This window comes from Thunnus thynnus, chromosome 20 (genome assembly GCF_963924715.1).
Source record: "Thunnus thynnus chromosome 20, fThuThy2.1, whole genome shotgun sequence".
Lineage (NCBI taxonomy): Eukaryota > Metazoa > Chordata > Actinopteri > Scombriformes > Scombridae > Thunnus > Thunnus thynnus.
The window spans coordinates 7,480,357-7,502,306 of NC_089536.1; the positions used below are offsets into that span (position 1 = coordinate 7,480,357).

Sequence of the window (21,950 nt, forward strand, 5' to 3'; positions counted from 1 at the left end):
TTTATTCTCAAAGCTCAAATCAGTTTAAAAAAAAAAAAAAAAAAAAAAAACGAGACCCAGGAGATGACACCCAGAAGCAGCAGACTAAATTTTACACTGAATTCATCACACATCTTCAGAAGTTCATACCAGATTCATTTTACCCTCATTAGTCTTTAATGGTCCATATGTTCTGTTGAAAAGATGCCCAACCTCTGGAGGAATTTAGTTTAATGACTCCCCCTACTGAGTAAAATCAACAGTCAGCAGTGGCTGTTAACAGGAGTCACTCTTGACTTTCTGCAGATTTTATTTCACTATAACATAAACTTAAAGCACATTTAATTTTGATTGTTGTAAAATATCTACCCTGCCTATCAAAATGTGGCATTCAAAGACATTAATGTGAAACACCAAAGTCTAGTCTGTAAAATTAGTTAGATAGTTACATAAACTTAAGTGTTCCTACTTCATCTTTAGCTTAAAATGAGATGCTAATAAAACTGCTCAGTTTTAACATAGCTAGTACATTTTAATCCAGGCCCTTCAAAATATCTGAAAAGGGTTTAAGGGTGCAATTTGTCATTTTGTCCTGGAGCACAATCATTTACCTGTTAACCATTTTCAGTACAAGTTATGAACATTTTTCAGTGTGTCAGACTGTCAAAATGTCAATCTTTAATGTCAAATATCATTTATTTTTTGTTGTTCCTAGATTTTACACTTGTAGAGAAATGTGGTGAGTTCATAGTGCAGCAATGTCAAATTGAGGATTTAAATTAAATGTCCCTTCCAACCAACATACTCTCCTCATTAGAAAATACAAATATTGATTGCATATCGTATATAAGAAGAAGATTTAGCTACCTGTTTATGCATAGACATGTGAGTGGTTGCACACATATGGAGCTCATCATATGCAGTATTTGACTGAATGTTATTAGCAAGTATAAGGGATTGGTGCACACTATAACTCACCCAGTTTCAGTTTTCAGATGCGTTACTGCAAGAAAAGGGGAAAGACATCAATTGCAAAACATTAACAAACATAACTGTTGCTCACAGCTGTAACATCACTGACTAATCCTCTATTTTCCTGGCTCGCCAGTGCGTTTTGCACCCTATCGGCCTCAAGACATCGCCCTCAAACCTCTGCTGTTTGAGGTGCCCAGCATCACCATGGACTCCGTCTTCACCGGTCGCGAGTGGCTCTTCCAGGAGATCGACGCCCACCTCAACAGCCCCAACGCCAGCACCAACCGTGGCGTGGTGGTAGTCGGCAACATCGGCTTCGGCAAGACGGCGATCATCTCCCGCCTGGTGGCGCTCAGCTGCCACGGCACCCGCATGAGACAGATCGCCTCCGACAGCCCTCAGGCCTCACCCAAACGTAAGCATCCACTTATTTATGCATTGGATTTCCAAGCCTTTATCGCAGAGAAGGTTTTTGTTTTGAAAATGTTGACAATGTGTTAATGTGAAACAGCTTTTTTTTAAGGAACTTTAGGCAACATTACTTCCGCCTTTGTTTTGAGAATAACAGTGTAAAAACATCGCACGAATGTGACACGTGTACGAGCTGTCCCCTGAGCGTGTTCTGCTGTCTCGTGTCCAGATGGAGAGGGGCTACCTCTGACCCAGCCCCAGCCCACGCACGGCACCCTGGGAGGAGGCAGCTGTCCCGGGACCCCTGAGATGAGGCGACGCCAGGAAGAAGCCATGAGGAGGCTGGCGTCTCAGGTACGAGATACACCTGCGTCCATGAACTGCACAAAGAATGGAAGAGGAATGTTTGTCTTTAAATACCAGATTATAGTCGATCGGTGTGTTTTCAACTTCCTCTCCTCCCATGGGCTTGTTTTAAAAAGGCAAAATATATATTTTCTCCAAAAATAAGTGTGTTTGTAGTGATTTTAATGTAAAAATCTCCAGCTCTCATTTGATTTGCAGTAAATTACAAGAAGATAAGAGCACAAGCACAAACAACTTATGAACATTTCCGCCTCCCCACAGCTTCCTCTTTCCCTATTGTAGCTGTGGTAAATGAAAAAAAAAGAAAAATTGTCAAGTATCATATTAAGGGTCTCATTTGCATACTAGCGTGTTGTTCTTTTGTACAAATTCTTTCATTTTTTCAATAGAGTAGCACCGCATACATGATTATAAAGAGGAAATATTGTTGCATCACTAAAACGGTCATTTTAATGTAATTGTAAATTTATCTGTTTTTGGTTCAGCGTGAAATTTTCTGGCCTCAGTCTGTCAGTAATTGAAAAAACAGTGAGATAATTTTAAATGGCTCCTTTTTATGTCTTAATTTTTCAATTAGCTACAACACAGGTGGTAGGATAGCCAATGATACGCTCTTTTGAAAACCGCCATTTCAAAAATACAAAGCGTGGACACGACTCGGGGGGGGGGGTTCTGTCGGAAATAAGGCGGTTTTCAAGCTTTTGAAAGAAAAGTCAAAGTTTCAAGCCGCCCACGTGCCGTCATCCACTCACACAGGGTTCGCTCCTGAGGTGGCAGACATCAAAACAGGTGGAGATATGTTTGCTTTTAGCTTCTCCTTTTTTTTTTAAAACATTCAAAGTCATGTGCAGCTCTTTTGTTTCCTTAATGTCGACTTTTAAAAAAATAATAATATCGAAGCATTTAACATCTTTCAACCTGCGTGCAATGTTAACTTACATGATGTGTGACACCGGCTCTTTTTCCTGTCTTCTTTCCTGTCTGCGTTTGCATCTCGGGCCCCTACTCCCCTACTGCTTAGCCATCTGCATCCCCAGTCCCAGCCTGATGCATTATGCAGATGTGTTTAAAAAAGAAAAAACAACTTTGCCAGGGAGCCTTATGAAATATTTATACCTGCAGAAAGCCATTTCCCAGCCAAGCTATTAGATCTTGTTAACTCTGTGCATCAATAATTGAGCTCACTCCCTTTTTCACCCCTTTTGTTTTAAAGCCCCTTTATTCCATTGTGACCAAAAATTAGCATTCCAATTTGATTAGTCTTTTTTTTTTTTTTTTTTATCATCCCCCTTTTTCTAACTGCCCTCTGATCGCTGCCTCTGAAAATTCAAACTCTTTGTGATCTCTCAGTCCCCGGGAGCGTTCGGTCACACCTGCTGCTGCTATTGTTTAGTCGTCTAACCTCTCAGAAAATCTTATCTAGCCCTCTGCTATTTTCTAATATCGCTGCATGTCCGTGCAATGATAACTTTTTTTATTCATTCATTCGTTTAATCATTCATTTGAACACGTTTCAAGTACGTGGCTGTGAAATATGACAGTTTAACACTTGACTCCTTCATGCCACAGTCATCTCACACATGAGCATGCATGAGCTAACTCCGAATCAGTCTCTCTTGGCAGCTGGAAGCGATGAATTATTAATAGCTAAAACCGTACAGCGAAACGAGAAGTATTATGTTTCATTATACTGCAATCATCTACCATGAAGTTGACTCAATCCCAAATGAGTTGTAGCTGTAGTAGACGCTGGGAAAAACCGGCTTTGCACTGACAGAACCCTGGAAAAAAAAAAAAGTGTTATTTCCTAAAAGTGTGTCATCTAACTCCCATGCTCCTTGACATTGATTTACAATCAGTTTGCCAATACCTAAAGGATGGTCAGTGTTAAGATTAACAGAAGGAAAATGGAAGTGTTTAGTTTTATGTTTCTCTGAGTGACTCGGCTGTAATCTTTCTCCCAACTCTCTGTCGCCCCCAGGTGGTGGCGTATCACTACTGCCAGGCAGATAACGCCTACACCTGCTTGGTGCCGGAGTTTGTGCACAACGTGGCGGCTCTGCTGTGCCGCTCACCTCACCTCGTGGCCTACAGGGAGCAGCTGCTGAGGGAGCCGCACCTACAGAGCATCCTGAGTCTACGCTCCTGCGTCCAGGACCCCCTGGCCTCCTTCAGGAGGGGGGTCCTCGAGCCCCTGGATGCACTTTACAAAGGTGATACACTTACCGGCTCCCGTTTAGTCGAGCATAGTTGTATCTGTCTGTGTTGGTTGCGTCAAATATAATCGGTTGGAAGTCATGATGATTCAAGCTCTCCTAAATCTGAATTTATTGATGAGTTTTTACCACAATGCAGAAACAGAATGGATTTAATATTTAGTTAGAGTTAGAAAATACAGTAATCTATAGCTCTAAATGATTCAGAGGCATTACAAGGTTATCCATCTCTCTTGTTCTATCTCATAACCTTGATTTATTCGCTCTGAATGTCTTCACATTCTTCATATTAAACTGGAATTTGCAATGATTCAAAGGTATTTGCCTCACATTCAAACACAGCGCTTCAACAATTTATAACTGATGCCTCCTCAGACCTTAATATCCAATAAAGTCTTTGACTGGAGTCCTTAGTGCATGATATTAGATGCCTCTAATGAACAATACAGTCAAGATTAAATTCTTAATCTTAATGCTGGAGCAGATCTTTCTCTTCGACCCGCTAATTCATTAAACCAAACCTGAGCTTTACGGGTGCTCCCGTTCAAAGCTTTCATTTAGAGATGAAAACAAAGTCTGTGATGATTCATTTTTGTGCCTCTTTGTCGGCGACAGCTGTGACCGGCATTATGTTTTCAGGTCGTCCGTCTGTCCGTCCCATTCTCTCGTGAATGAGATATCTCAGGAACGCCTTGAGGGAATTTCTTTATATTTAGCGCAGACATCCAGTCGGACTCAAGGATGAACTGATTAGAATTTGGCGGTCAAAGGTCAAGGTCACTGTGACCTCACAAAACATGTTTTTTGGCCATAACGCAAGAATTCATACGCTAATTATGACAATGTTTTACACAAATATCTAATAGGATAAAATGATGAAGTGGTGACATTTTATATCCAAAAGGTCAAAGGTCAACTTCACTGTGAAGTCATAATGTTCTGCAAAAACACTTTTCTGGCCGTTATTTGACGCCATAACTCAGGAACAGAAGAGGAGATTGTGACCATATTTCACATTTGGTCAGATACTGAACTGGTGACATTAATCTTGGGTGCCCACCTTGAAACTGTGGTGATTGTTTTATTGAATTCCTTCACTACAAATATTATATGAGTCTGGACAGACATGGATATAAACTGTAACCTGACTGGTTGGCAGATTCATACAACCGCGAGGTGGTATTTCTAGTTGAATATGTAGTGAAATCGGCAAGAAAGTGAAAGATTTTTATCAACAGCTTGTTTTCATTTAGTTTAATGTATATCTACTGTATATAACATCACTGAATTGTTTGTTTTCATGCCGACTGTTCACAGAGAGGAAGATCAACTCTGAGGAGGACCTCATCGTCCTCATTGATGGTCTGAACGAGGCAGAGTTCCACAAGCCAGACTACGGAGACACGATTGTGTCCTTCCTCACCAAAACCATCAACAAGTTCCCTCCCTGGCTCAAACTGGTGGTCACAGTCAGAACCACGTTACAGGTAAAAACACAGACAGCCAGTTAGGAGTTTATCTTTGAGCATACAGATTGTAGCCACGGCTGTAAATCCCCGCTGTTTACACTCACTTTGCTGTTTCTTTGAATCCAGCGTGAGTGAAACAGTGTGAAAGGGCTCTAACAGCGACCGGCTCTTTATTGTTTTATCTTCACCACTGCCAGCTAAGAGGATTTTACATCAACATTTTCTATGGATTAGTTTTACTTCAGCTGGAGGCCACTAACAGACAATATTGAAGTTGTCTTGAATACAACTCCACCCTCTCTGTCTCTGACCTTTCCATGTTTCCTCTACGCAGGATATGAATAGATGTGTTTTGAGAATCTTTCCAATCTTTTTTTTCATTTCTGCTACCTCCGTCTCCTCACTCCCGGTCTTTCATTCATGAAGAGATATGTGTTGACTAGTTATTCATAGCGTATAATACATTATTTTTGACCTTAATTTCTTGTATTTAAGCGATTGAAGCCAAATTTATCACTATGTCTCTGCACCAATATCACCAAAAACAAGTTCCTCACTGGCATCATTCTGACTCTTCAGGAGATCACCAACTCGCTGCCGTTCCACCGCATCTCTCTGGACAGCCTGGAGGAGAACGACGCCATAGACCAGGACCTGCAGGGCTACATCCTGCACCGCATCCACAGCAGCCCGGAAATCCAGAACAACATCTCCCTAAATGGCAAGATGGACAACACCACCTTCGGGAAGCTCAGCGCCCACCTCAAGGCCCTGAGCCAGGGCTCCTATCTGTACCTCAAGCTCACCTTTGACCTCATTGAGAAGGGCTACCTTGTCCTCAAAAGCTCCAGCTATAAGGTGTGGAGTTAGTACTAGTTTTTTTTTTTTCTCCCACCACTCTGACACGCTTTGTCTGAAAGTACTGTTGTAAAATCATGTGTTTAATTCATGTAACAGTCCGAACCTGACATGTTTTTGATAAATAATGCAACTGAACGGTTTTACTGTGCATTTCATAATGAAATATTTTATCTCACACCCCCAGATTCATTTAATTTCATGTATTCAGAAGTGCTTCCAGACTCCATACAAAATGACAAGTGATAAATTCACATTCTCCTCTCTAAGGAAGACCGCGTGGAACAGTCGAAGACGTGCAGTACAAACACGCTGCATTATTCATATCCTGTAGAGTCGATCCAAAGGAAATCAGCGTTTACGATTCAGATGCTCTGCTTCCTCAGGTGGTTCCAGTCAACTTGGCAGAAGTGTACCTGCTACAGTGCAACATGCGCTTCCCCACGCAGTCGTCGTTCGAGCGGGCGCTCCCTCTGCTCAATGTGGCCGTGGCTTCGCTTCATCCGCTGACTGATGAGCAGATATATCAGGCCATCAACGCTGGTTCACTGCAGGTAGCGGTCCTAAAATATACAAGATCTCATACCTCGAGGCCTTTTTAATATCTCAAGACCTCTAATGGAATGAATGTATTGTAAAACGGCCTTGGCGAACCAGTCGGTATCAAAGCTGACTTTCTTCCCAAAGTATGCAATTTAAGCAGAAAATGTTTGAAATTTTAGTAGATTTTAGTCAGCTAAACTGTGATTTTTCTCTATCCTTGAGTTTAAACAAAAATAAATGAGGCTGTTATTCAATTAAAATTCATGGCTTGTTATTGAATGTTTATTTAATGTGGGCTTAACAGTTTGATAAAGGAGGAATCTTTATTTTTTTATGAACATGAATAGAATAAACGCATATTATATTCTGTTATTTGTGCTGAAAGACGGATAAATGCGATTGGCATTCATGATGAAACAAGGTTGAGCAACATTGATGTATATTTCTTAATCAGAGTGAGAATGTTAATATGTACAGTGTTTTGGATTCTTGATACTGCGCTCGTAAATGTCTAAATAGCAAATATTTCATTCGTTATTGCAGCAATGTAACGTCCAAAAGCGATTAAGTTGTTTCATGTTAAGAAATCTGCATGTCCCAGCTGTAAATAACAAATAACATTGAAAAAAATGTATGTGGTTGCAGGGCACACTGGACTGGGAGGACTTCCAGCAGCGCGTAGACAACCTGTCAGTCTTCCTGGTGAAGAGGAGGGACGGTACCCGGATGTTTGTCCACCCTTCCTTCAGGGAGTGGTTGATATGGAGGGAGGAAGGAGAAAAGACAAAGTTCCTCTGTGATCCAAGGTGAGGACGAGCCGGAGAAAGAGAAGACGCTCTTTAATATGTGACGCTGAAGATGATCATATGTGTAGAAGAAAAACTCGAGTACTGCTAATGTGAGGTCATAAGATTTGTGTCTGCTGCAGGAATTTGAACGATCCTGTTCAGAAACAGGTTTTATAACAGGATGAGGTGGTTTAATGGGATGAGATGGGATCTACTGCCACACAATCTCAGCTGTTATCCAAGAAGTATCAATAATAAGATTCAGATTTTGTTAAAAAAATAAGAAGGAATATCTCTTCTCTTATTGCCTAACCCCAGTCAAAGTTACTATTCATCACTATTTTACCAAAAAACTATGAATAATTCATCCTTCAATCAGTTGCTGCTATATTGTGTGTAACATGCAGAAATGTACCTTTAAGGTGACAGACTTTGTTGTTAATCAGTCATGTATAAATAGAAATCTCAGTTAGTCACAGGTACATTATGATTTTTCGAGCAGAGGAAGTGTTGTATGTTATATTTTCAGCCAGAACATTTTATTTCCGATATTATAATTAAAAGCGATTGAACCAACTGTGCTAATGATAACAAAATGCAATGACCTGATGAGTCAGTCTCAAGTATTGAAAGATTGCATGTTTGTCGTCTCTGCAGGAGCGGGCACACCCTACTGGCCTTCTGGTTCTCTCGGCAGGAGAACAAGCTGAACAGGCAGCAGACTATTGAGCTGGGCCATCACATCCTCAAAGCACATATCTTCAAGGTGTTTGTCTCCACGTGCACGTATATACAGACGTACACACACGCACACGCTCCGATGTAATGAATATTTACGCTCAATCTTTCTGTTCAAGGGTCTCAGCAAGAAAGTCGGGGTTTCCTCATCTATCTTGCAAGGTCTGTGGGTGTCCTACAGCACAGAAGGCCTTTCAGCTGCACTTTCTTCACTCCGAAACCTCTACACTCCCAACATCAAGGTACAGGCACCAACTTCAGCAGAGAGGAGTCATACTTGAATAATATTTCAACATGTTCTGGCTACCAAATCAAGGGTAGTTCTCAAAATATGCCAAGACACAAGATAGTTTCACTGTTACTTTGTTCACTTTTTACTTCTTCATTTGTTATTTTTGTGTGTGTGTGTGTGTGTGTCCAGGTGAGCCGGCTGCTGATGCTGGGTGGTGCCAATGTGAACTACCGTACAGAGGTGCTGAACAACGCCCCCGTCCTGTGCGTCCACTCTCATTTGGGCTACATGGACATGGTGGCTCTGCTGCTCGAGTTCGGCGCCTCTGTCGACGCCCCCTCCGAGAGCGGCCTCACGCCGCTCGGCTACGCCGCCGCCGGGGGACACATGGCCATTGTGACGGCGCTTTGTCGCAGGAGAGCGAAGGTGTGTGAAAGAAACTGCGAGGGGAGAGTGTGTGATAATAGGAGATTATTTGTAGCCTTTGCTGTTTTCCAAACGTATTTCCGTCCCTGTTAACAGGTGGACCACCTGGATAAGAACGGCCAGTGCGCTCTGGTTCACGCAGCTCTGAGGGGCCACATGGAGGTGGTGAAATTCCTCATCCAGTGTGACTGGGGCATGGGGCCGCAGCAGCAGCAGCAGTCACCTCAGACCCAACAACAGGCGGCCTTCACAAAGAGCCACGCCGTCCAGCAGGCCCTCATCGCTGCAGCCAGTATGGGCTACACAGAGGTACGGCAGGGGCTGGTCGGCGGGGCTGAAAGTCATGTGATGGTTTTTATTTGAGGGACTTGAGATGACTTCTTGTAACTACTACTAGTCCCTTTGTTAGAAATGTTGTTGAGGTAGATTGTGCATGTTTTTTGAAGCTGGAAATCATGTTAATAAAATGCTAAATTTACTTTATTGCAACAATTTGTGGAGAACCAATCACACTCACACTAAGTTTGTCATAAGAAAATACTCTAAATCCTTATATAATACTCCATTCTTACTCTAATCATCCACTCTTAACAACAGTACAGCTGCCACATATTTCCCAAAAGTCCTGTTCATTTGGTCACATGAGGGAAAAAAATAATCACATGGCTTTAAATGGAGACGAAGGTGAGCTGACGACCACAGTTGCAAAGGTCGCAGACTGTGACACCTTTTAACAGTTTTTACGCCACGTACTCGCACATTAAAACACTCAGCTGCTTTTCTTAGTGACACCGTGTGCGGTTTGGCACATGTTTCACCGTTACTTATTTAGCTCCAAACACGCTAATGACTGAATGTTAAGAGTGCCAGGAGAGACAGGATCAGATGATGAAAAAAGTTAAGAGGGGGAAAAAAAAGAGGAATGTGATTATTTCAGCACTTTGGAAATCTCTTTGCGAGCCAGTAAACTTGCACTAATTTGAATTTGTAAAGGAGGGAGGGGAAAGACAGAGTGTGATGGAAGGGAAAATGGGTTAGGGGAATTGAGAGATGTAAATGAGATACTGGAGGTGTGAATTATCCTTATGTTGTAAATCCTACTTAAGGCTGTAAATTCTCAAAAGCAATAACAATTTTAGACGACAACTTATTGACGGGAGTCTGGCGGTCGATGTCGTTTCTAATGACGGCTGTCAGTCTGTGAAATGCATCCTTTTAGATCAAATTACAACGAACGAATTTACGTTTAAAAAGAAAAGTATTTTCTATTTAACGTCTTTATCTCGGGTCTCGTTGAAGTCGACGTAGACATCGATCTGTGTCATCTCGCATCTTGTTCCCCATCAGATCGTGTCCTACCTGCTGGACCTGCCAGAGAAAGATGAAGAGGAGGTGGAGCGGGCTCAAATCAATAACTTTGACACTCTGTGGGGAGAGACAGGTGGGAATACCTCGCCAGACATTAAACCAATAAAACCCTGAATTCAATACTGACAGATGACTGCCAATATTTAACAGTCCATGTTGATGTCCTAATCTTGAATTGCACATTTTGAAATTCCTTGTATAAAAGCAAAAATACACTATCTTGAGATATACAATCCAGACGATGTTCTTTTTCTAAAGGATTTATGAAGTGTTTTGTGAAAGGGTTTTTTTTTTTTTTTTTTCCCTGTGTGGCACTGTGAGGCAGAGCGCTGCAGTGCGGATATGAGAGATCGTTCTTGTGTGTCTGCTGCTGCTTGCTGCTGCTGCTGCTGCTGCGTCAGATGCTGATGGCAGTGCAGTGGTGTCATTGGAGCATAGACAGGGCTGGGCTCACACAGACGATGGGTGGGTGTGGGGGGGGAGGGAGGGAGGGGGGGGAGGGGAGGGGAAGGAGGAGTGCGCTCCAGGGTGCTTGGAAATGACTAGTCTGATTGCACTGTGGCAGGGTGTTGAGAAATGTAATGTATCATCGTGACCTGAAGCTATGAAACCTCATCGGGAGCTTTATTCCCCTCCCGCCGCAGCGTTGAAAAGGCTGCTTGTCGTTGTCAGTTGAAGAGGGGGGGGGGGAACTTGTACTTACTCAGCCGTAGTTTCATTGTTTATAAGGGATCACAGTTGTTCTGGAAGATGATTTCTAATCCCAGTGTTACTAGATAGGTCAACTGAAAATGCATTATTCTTTTACAACAGCCAAAGGGAGAGAGCATGTGTGTCCGTACAGATATACTTACTGAACTGTGTATATCAAAGTGTTCTTCCAGCAGTGAATAAATAGGCTGAAACCGGGGGTCGCCCCTTCCAGGGCTGCAACCACTCTGCTGAAAAGAAATGTATTCACAGTGCTTAAATTATTCCAATTATAATCATTACATTTGAGAAGATGTCTTTTCGAAGGCCTTTGCTCCCCAAAAAGTCTCAAGTGTATTCTCTTCTCTTCTCCCATTGGACATGTTTTATTCAAGTTTTTTTTTTTTTTTTCAAACATGGTCTGAGTTCACTTGAAGTATCACTTCATTTGTACACCCCGCCTACTCCGACCACACTCATTTCTGTCAGTTTTTCTATCAACCGTATACGACCTATTTATCCTCCTGTTCCCCGGCTGTTTGTGTGTGTCCAGCTCTGACTGCAGCCTCCGGTCGGGGGAAGCTGGAGGTTTGTCGTCTGCTGCTGGAACAGGGCGCGGCCGTGGCCCAGCCCAACAGAAGAGGCATCGTCCCGTTGTTCAGCGCCGTCCGACAGGGACACTGGCAGGTCAGTGTCCGCTCGATCGCTTCCATTCACTCAGACCACCTTGAAAACCTTTTTGCTAGGCTGGCTTGGTTTATTTCCCTTTTTGATTAGATAAAGAATATTGTCACTTGCTTCATCTCTGAGCGGTCGAGGCATCCGTTCGCTGTTATATAACGGCTCGGGTGTGTATTTGGGTGTTTTAGATCGTTGACCTCCTCCTCACACACGGAGCAGATGTCAACCTGGCTGATAAGCAGGGTCGTACTCCTCTAATGATGGCCGCCTCAGAGGGACACCTGGGAACTGTGGAATTTTTACTAGCTCAAGGTAAGATATAAAACCTGGGTACAAAAAGAGCAAATTTTAGGACAGTTAAGGCTTCATGCATTTGTTGACACAACTGAAACCAAAGAACAAATAGAGCATCATAAACACAGACAAATATATTCTCATCAGATGCTCGGTTTGTTAACAGATGAGGGAATCAGTATATGTAGCTGTTTGTCTTGATCTTTGGTTTTCAGAGCCTGAATGTAATGCATGAAACACAAGTACGTACATCAAAATAAAATACAAAAATGGATGTTAAGAGTTTAAAGGATGGGCTCAGTTCTGTGCAGAGCATCTTTTGAACAAGGATTTTTCTCGTGTGTATGGTTTTCCTCATTGGGAACGGTTGCAAAAACACAAAGTCTATGTCAGAATCAGACCTGACAGACATACAGTAGAGTCAGATTTGACAGATCTATGGAGCTACTGACGAAAACATCAATATTGTCTAAACGCCATACAAATACACACTCCCACCGCACCGATAGAAGCGAGCAAATTACAGTTTTCATATGATGTTTGCAACAATTACGGCCAAATTAAATCAACAACAGATTTTAAAGAATGCCTCGAAAATAAATTAAGCTGTCGGTTATAAAATAGCAAAAAAATAACACGCAGGCAACCACAGATGTAGCATAATTCTACTCAGAAGAGCTGAAATATGCCAGGCTGAGACTCACTGCTGGAGTTGTTGTTTTTTTTATTTTCTTTTCCCAGGAGCCTCTCTGTCTCTAATGGATAAGGAGGGTCTGACCGCGCTGAGCTGGGCCTGTCTGAAAGGCCACTTACCCGTCGTCCGCTGCCTGGTGGAGAGCGGAGCCGCCACCGACCACGCAGATAAGAACGGACGCACGCCCCTCGACCTGGCCGCCTTCTACGGCGACTCTGATGTGGTGAGTGAACAGAGGGATCCGTAAATGAACAGAGCTGGATATCAGACCTCAATTATATGTGTGGTACTGAGTGAAATAAGTCAACTTTAATACCCGAAGCTAACATCGAATTCTCGCTTTGATTCATAATCTACTTGTTTCTTGATCAGGCGGTTTCTTATTTGAGTCATAGTTTTGCTGACTTTAGAGTATTTTTATTCAGGAGAAGTTCTTGTGCAGCTTATTACATTTAAGAACTTTGGCTTTCATTTTGAAATAAATAAAAAAAATAAAAGTTTTGTAGAGAAATTCTTCAAAGTAAGCTATCAGTACTGAACCTTGGGTATCATATAAAACTTAAATACAAAGCTCTATAAATCATTTATTTTCCATCACTGAAAAGAAGAACCACTACTCTTTCCTTTCATGATGGGAGTGGAGCTTGTGATTGTTTCCTTCTGTTCATCTGTTCATCCACCTGTCACTCAATACATCTCTTTGATTTCTGGATAATGATGCATCTCACTTCTGCGTTATAACCTTAGACGGGGCGCTACAATATGTACTATTGCCTTTTTAAAAATACAAACGCATGGAGGCGCGCTCATTCGTTTCCTAGTCGACAGGATTAATGCTGACATCGTATGATGAGGTAATAAGAACGACTTGTACTCGCGACATTGAAACCTAAATTAAATTAGTTTTATCTTCCAAAGGACTTGTGACACGCCATCTGTTTCCTTTAAAACTTCATCTTTATTACATTTAGAAAAACACATAATCTCATGTTTCCGTGTGCAGTTATCCAGTTGGCTGTACCCCGCACCTTTTTTCTTTTAATGACACACACACACACAGTATATTTCAATTTGTCTGTACTAAATTTTAATGGGAGCAGATGACGGTGTGGTGAATCCTCTGGGAAGATAGATTCTCACCTCATTCCTTCTTCGTCTTTTCAGGTCCAGTTCTTGGTCGACCACGGGGCCATGATAGAGCACGTAGACTACAGCGGGATGCGACCTCTCGACAGAGCGGTGGGCTGCAGAAACACGTCTGTGGTGGTCGCCCTGCTCAAGAAAGGAGCCAAGATAGGTAAGAGCATGTTGACAGACTAAAGAGCCTACCATTTAGCACACAAAAGACCCCCCCACCCACCCCCTCTAAATGCAGCATTGTTGTCCCTCTAGCACCGTAATAAAAAGGTTATTTGCCTGCCGTGAAGTGAGATACAATTTTGAGATTGTATTTTGGTTGAAAAGGTCATGAATTGGAGTTCAAAAACATGAGCTGCATGAGAGACTATTAAGGGACAATCCAAAGATGAAAACCCTTTTTTTTTTTTTTTTTTTTTAAACACACACTTCCTGCTGGTCATTATAGAGCACTGTAAGCATTGTACTGCAATAAGCCATGGATTCATGTTTGTGTCTCCATGTAGCTCAAACCACTTCCTGCTACTGTATGTCATCCGCCCCCCCACTGCTGCACCGTGCTGCTTCTCCTCAGCTATTTATGGCTCTGATGTGTGTTTCTTTTTATTGTACTACTGTTGCTGTTGTGTTGTTTAGCTTTCTCTCTCTCTCTCTCTCTGTCATGTTCTCTCTCTCTCTCTCTCTCTCTCTCTCTGCCTCTTTTTTGTCTCTATCGCTCGCGCTTTCTCCCTGTTTTTCTCTCAATCACATTTTTTCTCTCTACTGCTCTGCGGTTGCTCAGAGACAGGTTGTTATTAGCGCTTGTGGTGTTTCTTTTCGGTATCTATGTTTCCTTTTTTTTTTTTTTCAAATTATTATTTTTTTTTTTCGCAGAGGCACTTATCTCCGCTTCTCACTGCTGCTTTTTTTTTTGTGTTCCTTTTCTCACTTCTTCTTCTCCTCCTCCTCCACCACCACCACCACCACCACCACCGCCATCACCTCTCTTTCTCTTTCACCCTCCCGCTGGATCTATCTCTTTTCTTCCTCTCGCTCCTACGCACTCCCACACCCCTGTTCTCTCTGGCAACTCTGCCCTCCCCCCCTCCTCTCTCCTCTCCCCCTCCCCACCACCCCCACCCTCTTCCCCTCCCCCCTCGCTCTGCCCTCCCACTTACACTCCTTCCCTCGCTCATGACCTCCTTCCTCCTCCTCCTCCTCCTTCCCCCCCTTCACCCTGTACCCCCTTTTGCCCCCTTTCCCCCCTCGCCTCTCTCTCCGGCCCCCAGGATGTCAGACGCTGCCCAGTCGGCCCCGAGGTAAAGCCAAGGCTGTCGACTTCTCACCCCACCAGGCATTTTGACAGCTCTATCTCCTCTCTCTGTGTTGTCTGTGTCGTCCTAAGTGTCGGCAGGCGAGCTTAGCTACCAAAACCTTCTCAAACTGACAAATAATAACATGCAAAGGTATTAGCACTGACAGTGATGCAGTCGGGATTGCCTAGAGGTAGATGCTAACGTCCAAGTTGTTAATGACAGCATGCTCGGCCTCCAGCCTGTGACATCGTATCGAGGTGTTTTGACCTTCCATCCCACAGATGCATGACGGAAGCCCTCAGTAACACTTGCGTGGTAGTGATTTAGCGGAAGTGCATGTATTTGTAAATCCTCCTGTGCCACCGCCACCACAGACTGAGGTGATAAACCACTGTACTGTGCATCGTTCATCTTCCAGACGTTTTTCTCAGTGTCAGCTAGGCCAGTCAGCAGCATTCCTACCCTCAACAACCCCACATGACCACCTCACCACCACCACCACCACCACCACCAGCTCAGAGGACAGCTAACGCTTGCAGAGCTCTGTTATATCCCTCCTGCTTGCCTCTTTTGTTTATTGTACCTGCCTCATGTCTCCTTGTGCAAGACCTCTCACTCACCCCCCCCCCACCCCTTATCATCTCTGTGGTGTGTGTACATGTGTCAAGGATTGCTGAAAAAACAAGTTTTAGAAATTTTTGTGTTTGATTTTTCAGTCATAAAACAGAATGTAGGGATGAACTTCCATTTATTTTGGGAGATTAATGTTTTTCCTCCTTTTCCGCTGTCTTGATCACATCCCTAAATCAGTCAGTAGTACAAAGAATTACTGTACGTCTGCACTTCTTGACAAGACAGAAAATGTGTGTCAAAAGAAAGACATGACAGCGTAATTTCTTTTCTTTTTTGTTACTGTATATGTACACTGGGTTTGCCTGGGCCAAAACATATTTGCAGATAATTGCTACAGTTAATTTTAATCAACCGTTTGAGGACAATTTCAAAATGTCTTTAAATAGGTTTTGTGCTCATTTTACACTTCAATCAAGCACTCCCAGCTGGATTATATAACACTCATAATTACAGGCAAATAGTGTTTGCCCAAGGCCTGATGTCCTATAGCGAGGTCACAGTTCTCAAGGTGTCAGAGCAGATTTTTGTAATATTTTCTCTGCAGTGGATTGCCTGTCTTTTCTCCTCCATTCCCCCATTTTGGCTGTTGTTCTCATCCCTGTTATTATTGTCGTGTGTAGTGTGACTCCCAGTCGCTCCTTCCTTCCTTCCTTCTTCTCTGCTTATTACTGTGTGTCTTTCTCACTGTGTTTTTTTTTTTTTTTCTCCCCTCCCATCTGCTCCTTCCTGTGTTACCCAGGTCCAGCCACATGGGCCATGGCCACCTCCAAACCCGACATCATGATCATCTTACTCAGCAAACTCATCGAGGAGGGGGACAGCTTCTACAAGGTCAGAGAACAAGCCGTGCGCTCTGCAGCTACGATATCTTTGTGTGAATTTAAAATGAATCTAATATGATAAAAATCCTTTAGATTTAAAATGTATATATCACAGATATACCAGATATCAATTCAGTACAGGATTATTTTTCATCTGTTACTGTTGGGACCAACATAGTCTTAGTTTTGGGTCAAAATTACATATATGATATTCCATTTTCTGCCGACTATAATGGAAAATTGAGAAAATCATGGTTCTTTTTATTAGACATGTTACATTATTTAATTTGTCTAGAAGCATTTTATAATCAACAACTGAATAGTCCTTCCACACAAATAGATGTAAGACCCTACAAGATAACCCACAATGGAAAAAAAAGCTTTATCTCTCTGTCAAAGAGCTCATTCTTATTGAATAAATATTGTATTGTGATGTATCTTTATGCCTAGCTCAGGCTTTTATTATGAGTTTATTATGTTTCATATTACCTTTTTTTGAAAATTTTTCACTGTGAAGGAAAGATAACCCAGACTTCTTTGTGTGTTTGTCCAACAGAAGGGGAAGGTGAAGGAGGCAGCGCAGCGTTATCAGTATGCTCTAAAAAAATTTCCACGCGAAGGCTTCAGCGAGGACCTCAAGACGTTCAGGGAACTCAAAGTATCGCTCTTCCTCAACCTGTCCCGATGTCGGAGGAAAATGAACGTAAGTCTGGAGAGAGCTAGCATCAGTGTATGGTGCAAAAAAGCCACAATGTCACAGTTTTTAAGGGCTTTAGATTCACTTTGGAAACCTTCTTATTACATGAAATAACCAAATCAAACAGTATTATAGATTTGAAGATAATGAGAATAATGCTGACGTGTTTGGTGTTATTCAGTTGTGTTCTCTTCTTCCCGATCTCTCCAGGACTTTGGGATGGCTGAGGAATTTGCTACTAAGGCACTTGAACTGAAACCAAAATCATATGAGGCGTACTATGCCAGAGCGCGCGCCAAGCGTAGCAGCAGGTACGCTCCTTTTATCTCTCTACACATCATAGTCAGAGTGAAATACTTTGTGTGCTTGTACTTCATCCTTTGATATAGATTCGAAACAGACATTCCTCACTCACATTTGAATACATGCATTGTGAGTCCTTAATGCTCTTCCATACAGTTCTGCACACAATTGTTTGACATTTTGGAAAACTTTCTATTTCCAGACAATTTCCTGAAGCCTTAGAGGACCTGAATGAAGCCATAAAGCAGTGCCCCAACAACCGAGAGATCCAGCGGCTGCTCCAGCGTGTGGAGGAGGAGTGTCACCAGCTCAACCAGGAGGAGCACCAACAACAAGACTTGGAGCTGGAGCCTCCTCCCTCGCCTCCTCCTACGCCTCCCCCAGAAGAGGAGGAGTCCCTGTCCCTTTCCATGCCTCTCCCCCCTCCACCCGAGCCCCGTCTGGAGGACATGGAGCCCGTCCAGGACCTGTTTGAGGACGAGGACTACCTGGAGCAGGAGCTGGAGGCCATGTCTATGGGTCTGCCCCCACCTGAGTCTCACACCAATTCTTCCAGCCTCCCCATCATTCAGAGCCCCCCACTCTCCCCGACACATCCGGATCAGATCTACTTAGCTGGAGGTTCTCCCATGGGTCAGCCTTACGAATATCACCCCACCTCCTCCTCCATGTCCTCCCCAACCCGCGGGACGTACCAGCCCACGTCGCCCTCACTCTCCCCGACGCATCAAAACTCCCACTACCGACACAGCCCGCCTCATACCTCCCCGGTGCACCAGCCGTCCTACCGCTTCAGCCCGCCTCCTATGGGTAGTGGGGGGCAAGGGATGGACCACCAGAGCCCACCGCCTTCACCTTTACGTAGGGCTGCTCAGTACAGAGCCAGTCCACCAGTAGAGAGTGTTTGTCTGTATAGGTCCCAGTCCGGATCCCCTGTGCGCTACCAGACGGAGCAGCTCCCAGGCCGACCCAAATCTCCCCTGTCTAAGATGAGCAGCCAGCGTTCCTTTCAGCTGAGCTCCCAGCCCTCTCTGTCCTCCCAGCACCACCAAGCCCAAGGCCTTCGTCTTCAGCCTTCTATAGCCCAAATAGTCCGCACAAACCAGCCCAGCAATGTGATGGGCAACAGCAGCTATGGTGGCCAGATGGGTCACTCCATAGGAAGTCGTTACCAAGGAGGTTCAGTAGATGTGGAGAGCCGACTGGTGTACCAGCCTTCCCTGGATGGACGGTCCATGTCCCAAGTCCAGGCCAGCCTCAGCTCTGGGGCCCTCTGTCAGCACGGCGGCCGAGGAGGGGTTATGGAGTCGGGCTTGTTGAAGGATGAGCTACCCCAGCGCCCCTCCTCTGCCTACCGCGCCAGCAGCGGGGGCCCGGGGGGCATCCGTTACAGCCAGACACCTCAAATAAGCCGCAGCCAGTCAGCCGCCTACTACCCTGTCTCTGAGCACGTACTGGAGCGCGCCAATGCCATGCCCCCCTGCCAGCTGGGCTCTCCTGAGATCCCACATATGGTGAGACGCCCCGTCAGTGCCAATACTACTGAGATGAAGCAGCATGTGCCCACCCCGAGGCCTCTCATCCACTCTCAGAGCGTAGGCCTTCGTTTCTCCCCCTCTAGCAACAACATCTCAACTGGATCCACCTCAAATTTAGCGCCGGGCTTCAGGCCTTCCTCTTCCATTCAGCAGATGGAGATCCCCCTGCAAGCCACGTATGAGCGCACCTGTGATGACATCTCTCCCATCTCTCCCTCCCAGGGCGGCGGGGGGCTGTATCAAGGCGAGACAACCCGTTCTCGGAACACGCCCTTCATGGGCATCATAGACAAGACGGCACGGACTCAGCAGTACCTGCATCAGCCCTCTCGGTCCAGGGGCATGACGTCCATGGACTCTGCCATCAGCCCCACCTCGCCCGGCCAGCTGGTCCAGCAAGGCTCCACCTACAGCCCCCCCACCTCACTGGGCAATATCGCCTACTACAACAAGACCAACAACGCCCAAAATGGACACCTGCTGGAGGAGGACTACTACTCCCAGACTCAGCCCCCCTCACTGGGCAAGCTGGCCAACGGCTCCCGCGGCAGTGGGGACATTCTGGAGCGGGTCAGCCAGGTGCCCACCTACCCGGATGTGAAGGTGGCGAGGACTCTGCCCGTGGCGCAAGCCTACCAGGACAACATGTACCGCCAGCTCTCTCGTGACTCCCGGACCCAAGGCCCCACCTCCCCCATCAAACCAAAGAGACCATTTGTGGAGTCAAATGTGTGATGGCCTGTCTGTGATTGGTCGGTTGGACTGGGCTTGTTTGTGGGAGTGAGAGAAGAAAAATATTTAGCTCAACAGCAGATGCTGCTGACTCTTGTGTATGTGACATAGACAAACTCATCCTAAAGAACTCACGAGAGACAGATCGACTCAGAGAGAAAACCACAGAGCGGGCACACACACACACACACATTTAGGGTATTAGACATTATCTTATATGAAAAACATAACTAACAGTGAGAAGCGATTATTTCATTATCATATTCTGCACACAGGTAGGATAACAGGAGGGTCCTAAGTTCTGATCTCATACTAAATCAAAGACCAGTGCACTTCCAAAAATGTTGAGAGGCACAAAGATCCCACAGGTGAACACGACGTGTGGGACTGAAAGAGTGAAAGTACTTATCATCGGACTCTACTCGTGGACTCTGTATCCATCTTCTGTTCTTTCAAAGTGTGCTCTTAACCAAGGTTGCTAGTAGGCTCTATTCTATGTAATACAATATTATATGTTCAATACTGTACATTGCTCAGAAAATACAAATGGCTCAACAACTCAGTACTTAGAGAAAAATGACAATATTTATAATTAAGTTATATATTGTACATAGAAATAAAACAAAACATAGTTTGCGTTTGAATTGTATTCTGTTAACCCTGCCTTTGTGTCCCACTGCTAGTCATATGGATGGATGTGGAAAACCAACCAGGGTAAGGAAGGAGGGACACTGACCAACTTTGAGTGATATGATTGCCTCATTTGTGTCAAAATAAAGAAGTTTTTGTTGTGGTGTAATACAAGAAAATGCTTTTTTTTTTTTTAATGCTGTAATAGGTCCTCAATAATCTGAACTAGGGCTGCAACTAAAGATTATTTTCATTATTATTGAATCTGCGATTATTTTCTCGATTAATTCATTCATCATTGATTGTGTAAAATGTCAGAAAATAGTAGAATGTCTTGTTTTGTCTGACCAACAGTGGAAAAAGCAGCAAATCCTCACATGGAAGTAGCTGCGACCAATGAATGTTTGACATTTTTGTTGGAAAAATGATTGAAATGATAGTTGCCAATTAACATCCAGTCAGTCAGTTCATCAAGTCTAATCTGAAACTCTTTTCTGAAATATCAAACTTTAATAAACACACATAAAGATTCAAATTTTACTCAAAATAAATGTCTTTAAATGTCTAGGCTTGCGCTGGTACTAAAGTCCAACTACTGCACATACTTCCAAAGGTCACTTCACCTCATTTCTGAGGTTCAGATACGTAAATTATAATCTATTCTACTTCTTTACAGTTTCACTACTCTGTCACAGACTTCATGACACTCTTTATTGTGACGCTAAACCAATCAACAAGGCTGCAACAACTTGGAATACCTGCTTAACCATCTGCTTAAATAAACAGGCAAACCATCAGTTGCCGTAGTTTTTTTTGTTTTTTTTTACAAGCTCATAATGATGATTGTTTTGCAGAATTCATAAAACTGGTTTTGAGGACAGATTGCTGCATTAGACACAAAAACGAGGCCTTGAGAGCAATATATTTGTTTCTAGTATGAATAGACTGAATGATGCTGGTTCTATGAATGAATAGTAAATCCTGTGTTGGGTGATTTTTATCTTGTGGTAGATGAGTATCAAAGTTCGCCTTTGTCCCTCCTCCGTACATAACAACACTGTATGCTCCTAGAAGAGAGTAGAACATGCAGTACATATGCTAGTGATGGGGTAACATGAATAGTGCTCAGCGACTAAAAGCAAGCAAATGCATACACAACCACTGTTAGAGACATTTCCCCTTCTCCTGCATTCTTTTGTGCCATTTCTTTCGATCCATCGTGCATTTTTATTCCGCCACCTCTGCACTAAAAATGCCTGTTAAGTTCTTAACTAAGGGTGCACTTTATGTATTTTACTTACTTTGTTGTTATGATTGTTGAACTTGGAGAACGTGGGTGTGTGAGCGGTCAGACCTCTGACCGGTGATAACAGACTATCATAGACACTATTATATGATTTACAAAGCAGTGATGAATGACAATATGAAGAGAAAAC

General features: G+C 43.7%; 1 protein-coding gene across 7 annotated transcripts in view; it reads left to right on the plus strand.

Moving 5' to 3' along the window:
• Window positions 1-21,750, plus strand: part of tanc2b (tetratricopeptide repeat, ankyrin repeat and coiled-coil containing 2b) — a 145,879-nt gene extending 124,129 nt beyond the window's left edge. For 5 of the 7 annotated variants that reach the window (XM_067577201.1, XM_067577204.1, XM_067577206.1 and 2 more), the window contains 21 exons: window positions 1,088-1,369; window positions 1,595-1,719; window positions 3,713-3,944; window positions 5,265-5,434; window positions 5,996-6,274; window positions 6,661-6,828; window positions 7,463-7,623; window positions 8,263-8,371; window positions 8,463-8,585; window positions 8,765-9,001; window positions 9,098-9,310; window positions 10,349-10,442; window positions 11,613-11,746; window positions 11,929-12,052; window positions 12,776-12,951; window positions 13,893-14,025; window positions 15,134-15,163; window positions 16,533-16,624; window positions 17,171-17,317; window positions 17,522-17,622; window positions 17,817-21,750. In XM_067577201.1, coding sequence (XP_067433302.1) covers window positions 1,088-1,369; window positions 1,595-1,719; window positions 3,713-3,944; window positions 5,265-5,434; window positions 5,996-6,274; window positions 6,661-6,828; window positions 7,463-7,623; window positions 8,263-8,371; window positions 8,463-8,585; window positions 8,765-9,001; window positions 9,098-9,310; window positions 10,349-10,442; window positions 11,613-11,746; window positions 11,929-12,052; window positions 12,776-12,951; window positions 13,893-14,025; window positions 15,134-15,163; window positions 16,533-16,624; window positions 17,171-17,317; window positions 17,522-17,622; window positions 17,817-19,887 — 5,201 coding nt within the window. In that variant the 3' untranslated portion in view covers window positions 19,888-21,750. The remainder of the gene's footprint in view (window positions 1-1,087; window positions 1,370-1,594; window positions 1,720-3,712; window positions 3,945-5,264; window positions 5,435-5,995; window positions 6,275-6,660; window positions 6,829-7,462; window positions 7,624-8,262; window positions 8,372-8,462; window positions 8,586-8,764; window positions 9,002-9,097; window positions 9,311-10,348; window positions 10,443-11,612; window positions 11,747-11,928; window positions 12,053-12,775; window positions 12,952-13,892; window positions 14,026-15,133; window positions 15,164-16,532; window positions 16,625-17,170; window positions 17,318-17,521; window positions 17,623-17,816) is intronic. The other 2 variants (XM_067577203.1, XM_067577205.1) reach the window with 1 other exon arrangement.
• The last annotated feature ends 200 nt before the right edge of the window (window positions 21,751-21,950 follow it).